Raw genomic sequence first — 15,848 nt, forward strand, 5'->3', positions numbered from 1 at the left:
TAAATTATGTTGAATAGCGATCTTTACAAAGTCACTTAAACTTGACTGAAATGATTAAAATTTATTAAAAAGGTCTCATGATTTTATAGACTATTAAATATTTCTCTTAAAAATTTGTGGTGAGAAAATATGTTCTTTGAAAAATGAATATTAAGAATACATTTTAGGGGTGCATAGGTGGCTCAATCAGTTAAGTCCCGACTATGGCTCAGGTCATGATCTCACATTTCGTGAGTTCAAGCCCTGTGTCAGGCTCTTTGCTGACAGCTCGCAGCCTGGGTCCTGCTTCAAATTCTGTGTCTCTCTCTCTTTCTGCCCTTCCCCTGCTTGTGCTCTCTCTCTCTCTCAAAAATAAATAAAAAAAAAAATAAATAAAAGAATTCATTTTAAATAAGATACGCTACATGGCTTTAGTAGTTCTGGGAGGAGATATTGTATAATTTATACCACAAAAACCCTGGGAGGAATATTTAATCTTTTTTAATTATCTAAGAATTTGGGAAAGGTATACTTTAAGATAATTTAACAAGTAATTCACCTGTGAATCCCCTGAAATTTTAATAGGTATTAGTTCATATTTTTGATGAAGAGGGGTTTTTTTTTCAATATATGAAATTTATTGTCAAATTGGTTTCCATACAACACCCAGTGCTTGATGAAGAGGGTTTATACCATCTATTAGATTCACAAACGGTTCCCTGAACCAAAAAACTGGTTAAGAATGAAAATATTCTTTTGTGTGGTTGAATGAGTTTAAATGAAAATCTTGCTAAATTGTGGCCTAGGTAGAGAGTTGTACTCTCAGTTCATCCTCATCATGGTGACACTGTCCATTATATTAAGTGTTGATAGTTGCAGCTAAGAGGACCTTCTGTAGCCCTGCACTATGGCTAGGAAGGCTGGGGAGCTGCTACCTTTTTCACCCAGAGGAGAGTGGGGACTGTTAGTTGATGACCATCTAGTGTTGTTTTTCCTCCAGTTGTCTTCCAATTCTTTCTCCCACCCCCCCACTCCCTTGGTACATCACTTTTCTGGCAGCCTCCTTTTTCTAAAGCCTTTATGTTGACATGTTTCTTCTAAAACATTATTTATTTATTTACCATCGTAGAAGGGCTAGAAAGTAACTGGAATAGCAGAAGCTGGCTTTAAACAGTTGGTTGTGGTTTTATTATAGGAAATTCTACCCTATTTTTAGTTGTCAGGTGAGAGATACAAAAAACATGAATTAACTTCAACTGTGTTTCTGGATAAGATATTGACAACATTTCTGTCTTTGGAATGTGTACTTCTCATAAATAATAGATGATATTTTATGTGTTAGTGTCATTACTTAAGATCATAAATATTTTAAATATTAATATTTTACTGATGGATATTTAAGCAATTGAATTTTCTCTTTATTTTTTTTGCATTTAAAAATACTTTGGACTTGTCAGTTTTCTTTCTTACTGCTTACTATATATTAATATATATTACTTGACCAGAAAAAAAGGTTTGTATATCAAACTTTTAAAATGTAAAGAAATTTGACATTCCTTAAGGAAACCTGTATTTAAAGAAATCTTATGTTGAACCCCTTTACAGTGTAAAGAATCCTTTGGTAAAGGTACACTCCCATCTTTCTGCTTTGTCCAGTCCGGACTACCATGTATCAGGTTTACATGAAGTGATATATATGTATTTTGGTGCTGTAGTGAGTGGATAATTTTCAGTTGTCTATTTTTATTCTCAAACTCCTCCTTTTAACTCCTTGCCAGCTGATTAGATTTTAAAGTTTAAGTTGAAATCTAATCAGAGCAGCCTTATTCTAAGCATGTTAATTTTCCTGTTTGAACTTCTTTATTATTGCTTAAAATGATCATTATGTGTTAGCATTCCTACTGGGTAGGAAATGTAATAATTTGAAATGTAATAATTGGTAGGAAATATACATAATAGGATAAGTAATTTATTTCTTTACCCTCTTGCTGTGTGCTGCTATTTGTTTTCTAGAAGTTTTGTCATAGAGTAAAACAGGTGCTGTTGAAAATATCTTAGGAAGTACTTGAAGAAAACATAGGGTAAAATTATCTGTAGATCATTCCTTATTGACTAAATTGGTTTAAGCTAACCATTGACATCCTAAATACTGTACTATCCAAGATGCAATAATGTAGTAACTTTTGGACATACTTGAATGTACTGAAAATACTAAATTCTCAGTATTGAGAAAAAGTGGTAGGAAAGTATGTCTTGCATCACGTATCCTGTACTAGAAAGGGACTGTGTTAGTGTTTTTTAAAGTATGCAGATAAAATTATCTGAAATAAGATTTCAGATTAACAGTTCTAAAATATTTTCAAATGATTATTAAGGGTGACTAATCTTAAAAAATCCTGTGAATTTGACTTTTGCGTGTTTGAAATCAAAGGAACTTTTGTTTATTAAAATTTTTTTATTAATGTTTATTTGTGTGTGTGAGAGAGAAACAGCACGAATGGGGAAGGGGCAGAGAGAGAGGGAGACACAGAATCCGAAGCAGGCTTCAGGCTCTGAGCTGTCAGCACAGAGCCTGACATGGGGCCCGAATCCATAATAGGTGAGATCATGATCTGAGCTGAAGTCGGACGCTTAACCAACTGAGCCACCTAGGTGTCCCAGAGGAACTTTTATTTTTGATGAGACATTTTAGATGAACAGTAAGTAGTCAAAAATTAAAATTTGGAAACAAGTTAATTTTATAATAGACAAGTCTAACCAAATCAACTCAGAAATAGTATGATATGGTTAATAGAGAGCCATGGCCAGACTTCTGATAAATATTTAACTGATTTCTGTGTACCCGACTGAGGTCCAAAAATATTTTAATTAACCACGGATTAAAAAATCAGCATCAGTCTGCCAATCATTTCATTTATGATTTATTTTAATTTCCTATTTTGCGTAATTAAAATTGCTGAACATAATATTATTGTTTCTGTTGGTTCTGTTTTGGAGCCTTAAACTTTTTTTTTCTTTTATTAAATAATTCCTGTACTTTCTTTCCCTTAGAACATTTGCACCAGTGTGGGATGTGTTCAAAACATCTACAGAGAAATTAGCAAACTGTCACTTGGATCTTGTTAGAAAATTACAAGAATTAATAAAGGAAGTTCAGAAGTATGGAGAAGAACAAGTAAAATCTCATAAAAAGGTAACACTTTTTTCCTGCTAAAGGATTGATGGATCAGATATTGAGTGCTTTACAGTTTGATCATTTTGATGAATCATTTCATACCATACAGACTAAAGAAGAGGTTGCAGGAACTCTGGAAGCTGTTCAAGCCATTCAGAGCATAACTCAGGCCCTTCAGAAATCCAAGGAAAATTACAATGCCAAGTGTGTAGAACAAGAACGTTTGAAAAAGGAAGGAGCTACACAAAGAGAAATAGAAAAGGTAATTGTAATAAAAAAATAATATCTCTGTGGTTTCAAAGCACTTTCAAACATAAGACTGCATTTGATCTTCAGACACTTAAGAATGACCTCATATTAAAGATGAAGACACTGTGACACTGAGTGTTAGTGATTTACCTAAGTGAAATAGAACTGGGTTTGCAGAATATGTTGTGTATAGTAAATAGATTAGCAAATACTTAAAAAGGAATGATATCTATGTCATTGACATTTGTAAGATATTTTTATAAGATAATTGATAAGATACTGCTTGGTGTCAGGTTTAACAGTGAGGTAAAATTTTTTTTGAGGCAAGAGTGGTATATTTAGAAAGGCATAGATACTTGAAGATAAGCTTTAAAATATGTGTTGTGGGTGATTTATTGCTGACTTTGAAGACATTTATGAGGTAGTGCGGTAAACCACAACCCTTTCCCCCACTCGCATTTTAATTGAAAGTAGATTTTTCCCCCTTTCAAAACAGTTTAACCATTCACTTGTTTGATGTGTTGTATCTCATTTAGGAATGAGCCATAGGGAGTGATAATTTTGAAAGCTTTTTAAAGTATTTGAAATATCCAGTAAAAAAAGAAAACCAAATTGTAACTATATTATAGCAATTATAATAATTATAAAAGTGTACATACATGGGCAGAAACTAGAAGAGAATATGGAAAAATCAAAACAGTTGATGGAATTTGGCATAACTGATTTCCTTTAATGTATGTATAATAAATAAACATTGGGAGGGCGATAAGAATAAGAGTAAGTTACTAGTTTAAAAGACCATTCCAGACAACAGCAATTACGAATAAAATACAAGAAGGGAAAACAAAATAACAGGGTCCAGAAAAGAAGAATAATATTTCTATGAACCAGAAATGGGTCAGATACCCAAAATGGCCTGTAGAGATTGATTTTGCAGGTTTGTTGCACTTCAAGCTCTTGTGTGCTAAAGGGGACTGTGTGTTCCCCATTTGCAGTAAAGCACAAGGAGCCCACTCACTGGGTGAAGCTATATAGGTAGGAAAAAAGAAGACTCTTGGGCTGCTGGCTAGGGCTAAAGCTTTATTGGAAGATGGGAACTTATGGACACAATTTTGAGTGCGAATCAAGCTAAGGAACCATTTAATGACTATTTAGCCATATCCCCAATGTTCTTCCAAGGAAGTAAGACTTGATAAGACTAAATTGGGCCCTTGGAGGGCTGGCATGAGGTAATCTGAAAACTGCTGGTGGGGATGGGTGGGCACAAAGGATAGAACATAACACAATTCTAGGTGGTAACATATGCATTGTATTCTCTGGAACTGTCACACAGCACTTGTGGAGGGAGGGAGAAAAAGAGAAGAGGAAATGAACGAATAACCAAAATTCTAAAGCCCGTCTAAGAAATGTGACCCTAAGACAGCAATAAATTTAACAATTAGAAAAAAGAATTCTCTGCAGATATAATTTAAATTTATAAAACAAAAGAACAAAAATGTTATGTGGTTGAGGCTGTTCAGTGAGAAAAGTGAATATAAAATATTAAATAAGATTAAGAAATATAGAGTCATAATGGAATAAGATTTACTAGATAGGAAAACAGCTAATTACAAAACTTGAAAATGAATATGGTTATTGAAAAAAAGTACTAGAGAAGACAGATTTTAAACTTGATATAGTCAGAGACTGAATTTGGAAGATGGTACTGAGGGAACGGACCATAATAGAAGTAAAGGTTACCAACATTCATCTAATGTGAATTCCAGAAGAAAAATGGAAAGAATGGTGGTCTAGTAATATTTGAAGAGTTAATAGCTCAGAGTTTTTCAGACCTGAAGAAATTCAGCAGTCCCAGATTAATATAATACTGCATGTTAATTGGAATTAAAAACTTACAAAAAATAAATGTGCCTGTATAAATATAAAGAAAAAAAAAAGAGTCCCCAGATTGAAAGTACATTCTTGGTATTAAGCAAGTTACATAAAGGTCTGTGCAGACCTAGGCACTAGAAAAAAAGCTACCAGGTATTTCTTGTTTTCTCACATCTTTGAAGTCAGAATACATCTTCAATTGATGATATCATATAATTGCTGTTGGTGAGGTGGCTTTTGTGTGTAGTTTTATTGCCTATGTCAACTTGGTTATAGTACCTGGTGGCATGATTGGACAACTGCAATATTTTGATGTACAACTTAAGTACAATTTAAGATGATGAATATCTTAAGACCATTTGAGGAAGGAATTGTTCTGGTATTGACTGAAAATCATTTGTTGAGACCTGGTAAGATTAAGAAAATGTGAGCACCAGTGTTTAGAAGAAACTGGGAGATAACAATGGAGCATTTTTAAGAAGTGCTATATCAATAATGTCTTGATGATATTGAGGATAATGTTGTATGGGGAAAAAACAGACCTCAGCAATCTCCCAAGTGGAAAGCAAGTGAGAAGGGTCAAAATCTGAATATGAGGAAGATTTAGGAGTATGTCAAGAGAATTAATTCATTTTGCCTTCCTTTTTATTCTGTATCACATAGGAGTGGTAATAGAATAAAAATGTACCCCTAAGTAAGTCTAAAAGAGCTCTTTTAAAAGCATAAAATTAGGGGTGCCTGGTTGGCTCAGTCAGTTGAGCATCCAGCTCTTGATTTTGGCTCAGGTCATGGTATCACATTTGTGGGATTGAGCACCCCATCAGGCTCTGTGCTGCATGTGGAGCCTGCTTGGGATTCTTTCTCTCTCTCCCTCTGTTTCTCCCCTACTTGCTCGGGTGCACTCTGTCTGGAAACATAAAATTAGAATTTTAAGTGATAAGAAAGCATTATTTTATGCTTTAGTTGATAGCATTTTTCTATTTTAATGGTACACAAGAGGATGATGTATTTTATAAGTTAATGGCTATTAGAGTTAGTAGTAATTGACTGTGTACATTAAACATAACTTCTAAAAGGACTGAAGTATATTTTAAATCTTTTAAAAATGACAAAAAGAAAAGATATTAAAATTTATTGATAAGGAAAGGAAGGAGGATATGGGGAAAAAAAGAATGGTAGGCAGAAAGATCAACGTAAGTTGGAAGAAGGTCAAATATATCTAAACCATAATATGTATAAATGAATTAGACTTCTAATAATAGTTTGATTTTCAAATTGAAAAAAATTATTATTATGTAAAACACTGTTAGTGTTTAGCAACAGAAGACTTTTTTATATAATGGGACTATTCAGTTCAAGTAAATTATATAGGGTAAAATAGTAGATCTGGGATTTAAAATATTCTAGCAAAAAAAAAATGTTGGAGGGGGAAGAATGGATGGAATCTTGAAGTTATGTGATAGGTAAATGGAGTACATTACACTTCTTTTGTGTGCTCTAAAATGTTTATCATAAAAGCCAAAAAGAAAAAAAAAGTGAGCTAGAATGACATGAATTAACATTGACTTGGGTGAATCTAAAAAGTATAATATTGAGCAAGAAAAGCAAAGTTCCAGAAGAATATGTATATTTTGATGCCTTTTACATAGTCTTTAATTTTCTGCAAAAAAAAAAAAAAAACCCCAAAAACCAAAACAAAAAACAAAAAAACACAAACCTGAAACAAAAAAGAAGCAAGCCTTGAAGTATAATTAACTATATTAGGGACATACATAGGGACGGTAAACACTGTGCCACATATTGAGAGTTACCTTTGCAGAGCAAGTGGGGAATGGGCTTGGTAAGGGCAGGGGGCTCCCTTTGTCTATGTAATAATTAATTTTTTTTCCAAAAAATAAAAAAGATAGGAACAAAGACAGTATAAAGCCAATTATATTTCTTTTTTTTTTTTTTTTTTAATTTTTTTTTTCAACGTTTTTTATTTTTTATTTTTGGGACAGAGAGAGACAGCATGAACGGGGGAGGAGCAGAGAGAGAGGGAGACACAGAATCGGAAACAGGCTCCAGGCTCCGAGCCATCAGCCCAGAGCCTGACGCGGGGCTCGAACTCACGGACCGCAAGATCGTGACCTGGCTGAAGTCGGACGCTTAACCGACTGCGCCACCCAGGCGCCCTAAAGCCAATTATATTTCATTTCATTTTGTTTTTTTTAAGTTTGTTTATTTTGAGTGAGGGAGTGAGGAGGGGTGGAGCAGAGAGAGAGAGAGGGAGGGAGGGAGGGAGAATCCTAAGCAGGTTCTGCACTGTTAGCATAGAGCTGGACATGGGGCTTGATCTCAGGACTATAAGATCATGACCTGAGCCAAAATCCAGAGGCAGATGCTTAACCACTAAGCTACCCAGGTACCCCAAGCCAACTGTAGTTCAAACTAAAAGAATTATTTTTTATTTATTTTTATTTTTTTTATGTTTATTTAGATTTTGAGAGAGACAGAGCATGAGTGGTGGAGGGGTAGAGAGTGGGGAGACAGAATCAGAAGCAGGCTTCAGGCTCTGAGCTGTCAGCACAGAGCCAACGCAGGGCTCGAACTCACAGCCCATGAGATCATGACCTGAGCCAAAGTTGGACGCTCAACCAACTGAGCCACCCAGGTGCCCCTAAGATAATTATTTTTTTAAAATGTGAGCTATAGGAATAGTTCCTTACAGTACGTACTATAACATACAGGTCAATAAATTGGTATGGATTCCATATCATTAATGCAAAAGTGTACTATCTCAGTTAGTTGAAATTTTCCAGAGGGTTAAGGTACTCCTAGGCTAAATACTGCTCTTTCCTTTTTTTTTTTTTTTTTTTTTTTTTTTTTTTTTTTTTATGAAACCCAGTGGGTTTAACATAGTACCTAGTGTATACTGACCACTTGAAAAATATATGGTAACTAGAGATTATGCTTAAAGAAATGATTGTCTGAATCTTTTGATATAAACCAAAAAAGGCTTCATATAAGGTAATGATTTAGATTAAATTAAAAGATTTCTTTTTGATTAACATATGGTAGCATACAGTTGTGTCCAAGGGTTGTGAGTTGGTGGTCTGTGCTTCACTTGTCTTGTGGCATGGACCCACAGAGAAGGGGTGCCTTTTTCTCATTGTTTTGCTCAGAGGTGGTATCTTTGCTTGTGGTACTAAATGTGTTAGTGGGTGTCTGATTTATATATGTTCAAATCCAAGTTTAAGTAAATCATTAATTTTGACCTGTAATAAGAAGCTTTTTATTAACATGAATATAGATTTTTAAAAACCTAAATCTTTGAACCATTTTCCTTTAATAAATTTGAAAACAAATACTTATGGCTATTATGACATAGTATGCTTCTGATTTTCACTTAAAAGCTCTTAATTTTTTATAAAACACTATTTAGAAGGCACTCATTTGTGGACTATGACTAAATATGACTTAATTCATATGTGTATATTTGCATCTTAGGATATTACTATAAAAATTATAGGCACTTAAATATTTCTTGTAGTATATCAGTAAATTTATTTCTAATGCTAAGGAAATCAATACAATGTAGGATTTGTTTTGTTATCAATAGGTAATGTGTTAAAGCCAATCTTTTATTTGTGAGAAGAAATGTAGCTGTTTTTTTTAAAGCATAATTTCCTCATTTAAGAATAAATGTTCCAACTTCCCTTTTTAATAATGACTTTATGAAACTTGTCAAGTTCATTACTACTAGGATACTCAGTTTTTATAATTCTACCCTAGAATTTACAGCATTTCTAAGTATATATATATATATATACTATTTAGAAAGTTGTTTTGACTTAACTACATACTGCTACATAGTTGTTTCCTATGAGTACTCTTTCTTGCTTTAAAAAAAAAAAAGTAAAGGGGATCCTGGGTGGCTCAGTTGTTAGGTGTTGACTTCCGGTTCAGGTCATGATCTCACAGCTTCTGGGTTCAAGCCCCGCTTTGGGCTCTTTGCTGACAGCTCACAGCCTGGAGCCTGCTTCAGATTCTGTGTGTGTGTGTCTCTGTCTCTGCCCTTGCTCCATTCATGCTCTGTCTCTCTGTCTGTCTCTCAAAAATGAATAAACATTTAAAAAAAATTAAAAACAATAAGGTGTTCCTAGTACAATTACATTCTAAAATTGCTTCTACATATTTTTATATAATACCCTTATTTTTCTTTAAATTTGTTTTTGTCATTACTTAAAATACTTTATGAGTCAACAGTTTCTTTTTTCATTTTATTCCTTTATGATTAAGTACTGCTTTTGTTAGTTTTCCGGGATACTTCTTTAAGTTGGTATATAATTTCCTTAAGATTGTGGTATATTATTTTTACCTTTGAAGAGTGAGGGCTGATGTAAAAAAAAGTTAGAACTTCAAAGGCTATCTTCTCTCTTCCTTCATGCCTCCAAATAAGAGAAGTGAAATTTTACACAGCTTCCTGGTATCAGAAAGTAGGCTCCAAAAGACTTATCTGTTTACATCCTGAATTAGATCCTGCTCTGAACTTTTGAGATGAAGATAATAATATTATGGTTGGAAATAATGGACAAAGAAGTTAGTATGCTGAGTTGAATAGCTAGACCAAGATTTACAGTGAGAATATTCTGGGAGGAAAAAAGAAAGTTAAGTATGATGGTTTAAACTTTTAAAATTAATTATTTCTAACTCTGTCGACTCAGTAAAAATTTGAGTACCAAAACTAGTTTGAATTCTAGAGACTGAGTTTAGGAAGAGGAAATGATGCTTCAGGAACTTCTTTCCATCTCTTAAAGTCCTATAAGTGTAATGAATAATGTAAAATAATTGCTTTGTTTACATTGTAGAAATATGATAGATCTTCTATAAGCAGGAATTGACCCCCATGCAGTGATCTTTTATTTCTGTTAGATTATAAATTTCTTGTGTGTGAGACACTATCATTATATTTTTGCAACACAGCATATATGTTTACTTGGAAAAATAATCATTATAGCAAAATATTATTTGAATTTTTCCTGTTCTTAATACAATAAAGTTTATTTTATTTTAAATACAGGCTAAAGATTAGGTTCTTGGCTCTTTAAGTGGCTTATTCAAATACATGTATATATTTTTAATGTTATTTATTTTTGGGAGAGAGACAGCGTGCATGCTGGGGAGGGGCAGAGAGAGAGGGAGACGGAGGATCCAAAGTGAGCTCTGCACTGGCAGCAGGGAGCCCGATGCTGGCCTTGAACTCAGGAACTTTGAGTTTATGACCTGAGCCAAAGTCAGACACTTAACCCATTGAGCCACACAGGCGCCCCTCAAATTTTTCTGATTGTTGCATTATAAAGTGATAATTTGCGTGCAGTAGGTAGGTGATGTTTTAGGTAAATGTTTTAGTTCCTACCATGTGCCTGTCATTATGCTAGATGTTATGAAGTTTATTAAAGGCTAAAATACATATTCCCTCCAAGAAACTTCCTTCTTTTGGGGGAGCCAAAACATATTGAATAGTGCAGAGCAAGAGGTTAGAGGTTTTAATGGTAAGTTTAGAAAGGGCAGAGTGACCTATTTTGTACAGAACCTGTAAAAAAGAAAACAGGAAGATCTCATGAAATAAATTACTTTTTAAAAGTATAGACACAATCATTGTAGTCATATTTGGGGAAATTTTCCATTTTTATGATTTTTTTTTTTCAAATTGCAAATATCTCTAGGAGTGATCACAACTCAGGTCTTTCTGTGTAGCTAGCACATAAATTGTTAGGCAGTAACTGAATAGGCAACAGAAAATAGGAATAGGTGTTAGGATAAGGAACAAGCAAAGAAGAAGGGGCTGCCAATGAGACTACATTATTTTGCTAAACTCTGTCATTGAAAATCACTCCACGGACTGTAAGTTGCTCATCATTCTTGCACAGACTGAAACTTTACGTAGCTGGAAGAAGAGACAGAAGTCTGTTGGTATTAAAAAGATCCAAAGGAAACTCGGATAATCACACCATTAAAATGTTTTCTTAAATCTGGGCTTCCTGTAAACATACATAGTAAATTTTAAATATCTATGTCATTTAATTGTTACGTGTTTGAGCAAGGCCAGGATGTTACAGCAACTATACTGACCATAGTATAATTAATGTCAAATGGCCTGAGACAATGGGAAAAGGGCAAAACAAAACAAAACAAACAAACAAAAAAAAACAAAAAAAAAACACACAACAACACTCATAAAGCAAACTAGAAAATCATTATAGGCTTTAACTACTTACTCTAGGGGTGGAGAACTAAGTACAACTATTAGATACAATAACCATAAAGTTTACAATGATATATCTTCCTACTGGTATTACTTTTAGAAATCATAATAATAGCAAATACTATTTATTTTGTAGATTTAACTATATGCCAGACCCTGTCCCACTCATTTTACATAAGTTACATTTCATCACTGCCAAAGCTTTAAAAACTAGGTGGTATTCTTCCCATTTTAGGAATGAGAGAACTATATAAAGCTCCAAGACAGAGTCTTCTGGCTCCAAAACCAGTTTTCTGTATGCTACAAGATAAAGTGGCATCCTATATTATTTATTTAAGAATGCAGGAAAGCATGGAGCATCTGTCTTTAATATAATGTATGATGTCATAATTTAAGGAGCATACATTGGGCCCTTTTTAGAGAGTAGGACTGTCTACATCTCTTGGCAGTCCCAAACCTCCAAGTAAACCCACCTTTCTGTTTCTAATCCTTATTCTTGAACATAGTAGGAGATAATTTCATGTTGATTTAGATTAGCTTCACACAAATTCCATGTTTTCCAGCTTTGCTTAGCCCTCAGTGGCTCTTAGTAATACTTGTACTCATCTAGTTATTACCTGTTGTATCTTCCACAACCCTGGTTTGAATTTTTTTGTTTGTTTGTTTTCTTGAAGCTCTCAGCCGTATCCTACTCTACTTTTCCCCACTCTTTTTTTTTTTTTTTTGAAAAAATTTTTAAAAATTTTATTTAGAGAGAGCGTGCCAATGGGGGAGAGGAACAGTGGGAGAGAGAGAGTCTTAAGCAGGCTCCATACTCAGTGCAGAGCCCAATGCAGGGCTTGATCCCATAACCCTGGGATCATGACCTGAGCTGAAATCAAGAGTCAGACGCTCAACAGAATGAGCCAACCAGGTGCTTCGGTTCCTCCTCTTAGCAGACAATCTCTTAATTCATCAAGAAAATTCATCAAGATATTTGTATCTTGAAATCCTTATCTTCTCCTTTTTTGATCTTCTCCCAAACTTCCCATGTCCAAATTGATCAGTCCTTTGAGAATGGTTGTTTCTTGATAGCCATATGTCTTCTCCACCCTACAAGTTATACATAATCTTTCTTTTTCCTGAATGTCTGTCTTCTATAGCATTTATCTTTACTTCTGTGGCTTTGTTGCTTTCTACTGATTTCTAGGTAAAAATAGGTTCTACTACTTTTATGAAGTCCTTGAGGAAAAGATCCCTGTGTAATTTATTTTCGTATTCTTCACTGCCTAATATTTAATATATCAAGTTTTTATTGAGTAAGTAACTTTGATAAAACTAGAGCTATAATAATGTAATAACAACTTTTTAGAAATAGAAATCTTAAGGGGTGTCTGGGTGGCTCAGTCCGTTAAGCATCCATCTCTTGATTTTGGCTCAGGTCATGATCTCACAGTTTGTGAGATTGAGCCTCACGTCAGGCTCCATGCTGGGCCTGGAGCCTGCTTAAGATTCTCTCTCTCCCTCTGCCCCCCCACCCCCCCTCAAAAAAATAGAAATCTTGAAAAAATGGGCAATGATTAAAAACAAATTTGTAGATTTGTTAGAGCATAATGGAAACTGAGAAACAAAATTGATTTTCTCAACTTTTGAGCTATGTTTTTAGTTGTTAATTAGACATTAAATGGGATATGTGTGTATTGTGGGAGGAAGGAAGACTCACAGGTGTGGAAGAGTCAAGCATATTCTGATGGTATTGTCACATTTTGTTCATTGAATTCTTATTAACACATTAGAATGTGGTTATATGATCTTACCCTAAGTTATGTAATAAGAGTATTTTAACTTTTCAAAGCCCATTCTGTCAGACAGAAAGGAGAATCAGTGTTTAATTTCTGTGTTATTCTGTGACTAAACAAAAAATATTGCCAATGAGGACTTGAAAAAAGGTATTAAAGTTAGTTTATGTCCTATTGAACTCACCATAGGCCTCACCCCTTAAAATGCATTTAAATAGTTATTTCATATGAACTTACATCAGGAAAGAAAACAGGTCGTTGTATAGTTAAAAATGTTTTTGTTTTATTACAGGCAGCTGTTAAATCTAAGAAAGCTACAGATACCTATAAACTTTATGTGGAAAAATATGCATTAGCAAAAGCTGATTTTGAACAGAAAATGACAGAAACAGCTCAGGTTGGTATTTTTAAGCTTTAAATCTAAAACAGGATATTTCATTTACTGATATAAATAAATGATTTTTGTGCCATATAATTTTTTAGTATTAGAAATGTTAAAATACACAATCTGTATGTTTTTTAATGCTGTTTTAAAGATACACATCTTATTTTGGAGATCGAGGACCAATGATTATGGCAATTATGCAATAATTATGACATGATAAGGGGTTATTCAGATACAGCAGAAAAGGCTGTTTACAGAGAACTGGGGAAAGTGAGGAAATTGGTAGATGATGAAGACAGTGCTGATTGTTAGCCTCATGTATGAATTTTAAAGTTGACTTCTGCTTAAGAGAACTGGAAATGATTCACCGCTGAGAATATAGCCGTTAACAAAAGAATCAAGAATCCCTGCTCTCAAAGAACTTCCATTTTAGTTGAGGAAAACAGACCATTAAAAAAAAGTCTCCCATAAACTTGTGATAATTTATACCCTATTCGATGTTCTTAGAACCTTAATTAAAAGCCTAGGTTTAAGATGGGCGCCTTTTATGAATCATACCTAAAACTTCTATTCCCACTCTCTCGTACTCTTTTCTTGTTTTGTTTTGCTCCTAAGCACTTTGTCAGGATAGGCTGGGTATGCTGAGATGACAAAAACCCACATCTCAGTGCTTACAGTGGCAAGGGTTTATTTGTTATGTTCTTACTCATCATGGGCTGGTGGTAGCTATTCTGTGTCTTCTTCACTCTGGTATTGAAGCTGGTGAGCTTTTTTTTTTAAATGTAGTTTTTATTTTTTATTTTTGTTTATTATTTTGAGAGTGAGCAAACAAGTGGGGGAGGGGCAGAGAGAGAGGGAGATGGAATCTGAAGCAGACTTCATGCTGTCAGCATAGAGCCAGATGTGGGGCTTGAACCCATGAACCATGAAATCATGACCTGAGCCGAAATCCAAAGTCAGATGCTTAATTGACTGAACCACCCGGGCGCCCCAAGGAACCTCTTCTTAGAACATTATTCTTAGTCATCATATTTGAATGTAGTGAAGCACACTAGTTCTTCTACCTATATTTTTTTTTTATTGTTCATCTTCCTCCACTAAAGGATAAGTTCTATGGTAAAAGGGATTGATTTATTATTTCCTTAGCATTTAGAATACTTCCCATCGCTTGGTAGGCCTTCAGTAAGTGTGAAGAAGGACTTTATATTAATTTGCCTTTTTGGATTCTAGGGAGTCTTCCTGCTTGGAGAGATGATTGATAGACATCTCAGAAATCAAAAGACTTTCATGCTTGTGTGCAGGCATATGTGCATCTGTCTTGCGATATTGTAGGCACTGTGCTAATTGCTGGTATATACGGTATATATATAAACGAAATGAGTAACTCCCTGCTCTAGGTGGAGTGTACAATATAGAGGAGGGAGGCAAACATTAAATACATGGTTAAATATAAAGTTACGAGCTATTATACCTATTACAAGGAAAAGAAGGATTCTATGAGATAGAATAATAGGAGCAACCTAATTTGGATTTGGGAGTTAGGAAAGGCCTTTTTGGAGAAGTGGGATTTAAAACTGAGACTTGAATGAGTAAAGGGATGCATTCCAGGGCATGAGTGTTCCAGGCATTGGGGACCCATGGGTATAAGACCCAGAAGTGTGAAAGAGCTGTCACATTGTAGGGCTTAATAAAACTAAGTGAAGAGAGATAGTGGTAAGAAGTGAGGTTAAAGAGATAGGCAAGGAGCAGGCTCTAGTAGGGTTTACGTTTCCTTCTAAAAAGGAGTCCCATTGCTGCATTACTCTGAGTTTAGTAGTCACTAATTCTGAGCAGTTGCGATATTTAGCACATTCCCCACCCCCTAAAAAAAAAAAAAAAACAAAAAAAAACAACCCAGCACAATATCTAAATGTGAATCATACTTTTGAGTTTTTGTGTGACTTCAAGATATTTTTAAGTCATTAAGGATATGTCTTATTCAGCGTAGCTGTTTTAAAAGAGAATGAGAAGGTGGCATACTTTTCTTGCAATTAGAGATTATCCATATGAAACTTGTGGATGTTTGACGTAGGTTTTCTGGATTTGGGTCTGTCTTAAGGAGAAAATTTCTGATTAATTGCAGAATATTAAGCTGAGGACAAATTCTTAGAATATGAACATAAA

The 15,848-nt window shown here is 34.4% G+C and overlaps 1 protein-coding gene across 2 annotated transcripts in view; it reads left to right on the plus strand.

Moving 5' to 3' along the window:
• The window catches only part of FCHO2 (FCH and mu domain containing endocytic adaptor 2), a 121,163-nt gene that overhangs the window by 34,892 nt on the left and 70,423 nt on the right, over positions 1 to 15,848 (plus strand). For both annotated transcript variants that reach the window (XM_042940833.1, XM_042940824.1), the window contains exons 4-6: positions 3,031 to 3,172; positions 3,264 to 3,416; positions 13,593 to 13,697. In XM_042940833.1, coding sequence (XP_042796767.1) covers positions 3,031 to 3,172; positions 3,264 to 3,416; positions 13,593 to 13,697 — 400 coding nt within the window. The remainder of the gene's footprint in view (positions 1 to 3,030; positions 3,173 to 3,263; positions 3,417 to 13,592; positions 13,698 to 15,848) is intronic.

Source organism: Panthera leo, chromosome A1, assembly GCF_018350215.1.
Source record: "Panthera leo isolate Ple1 chromosome A1, P.leo_Ple1_pat1.1, whole genome shotgun sequence".
In the NCBI taxonomy this organism is placed as follows: domain Eukaryota; kingdom Metazoa; phylum Chordata; class Mammalia; order Carnivora; family Felidae; genus Panthera; species Panthera leo.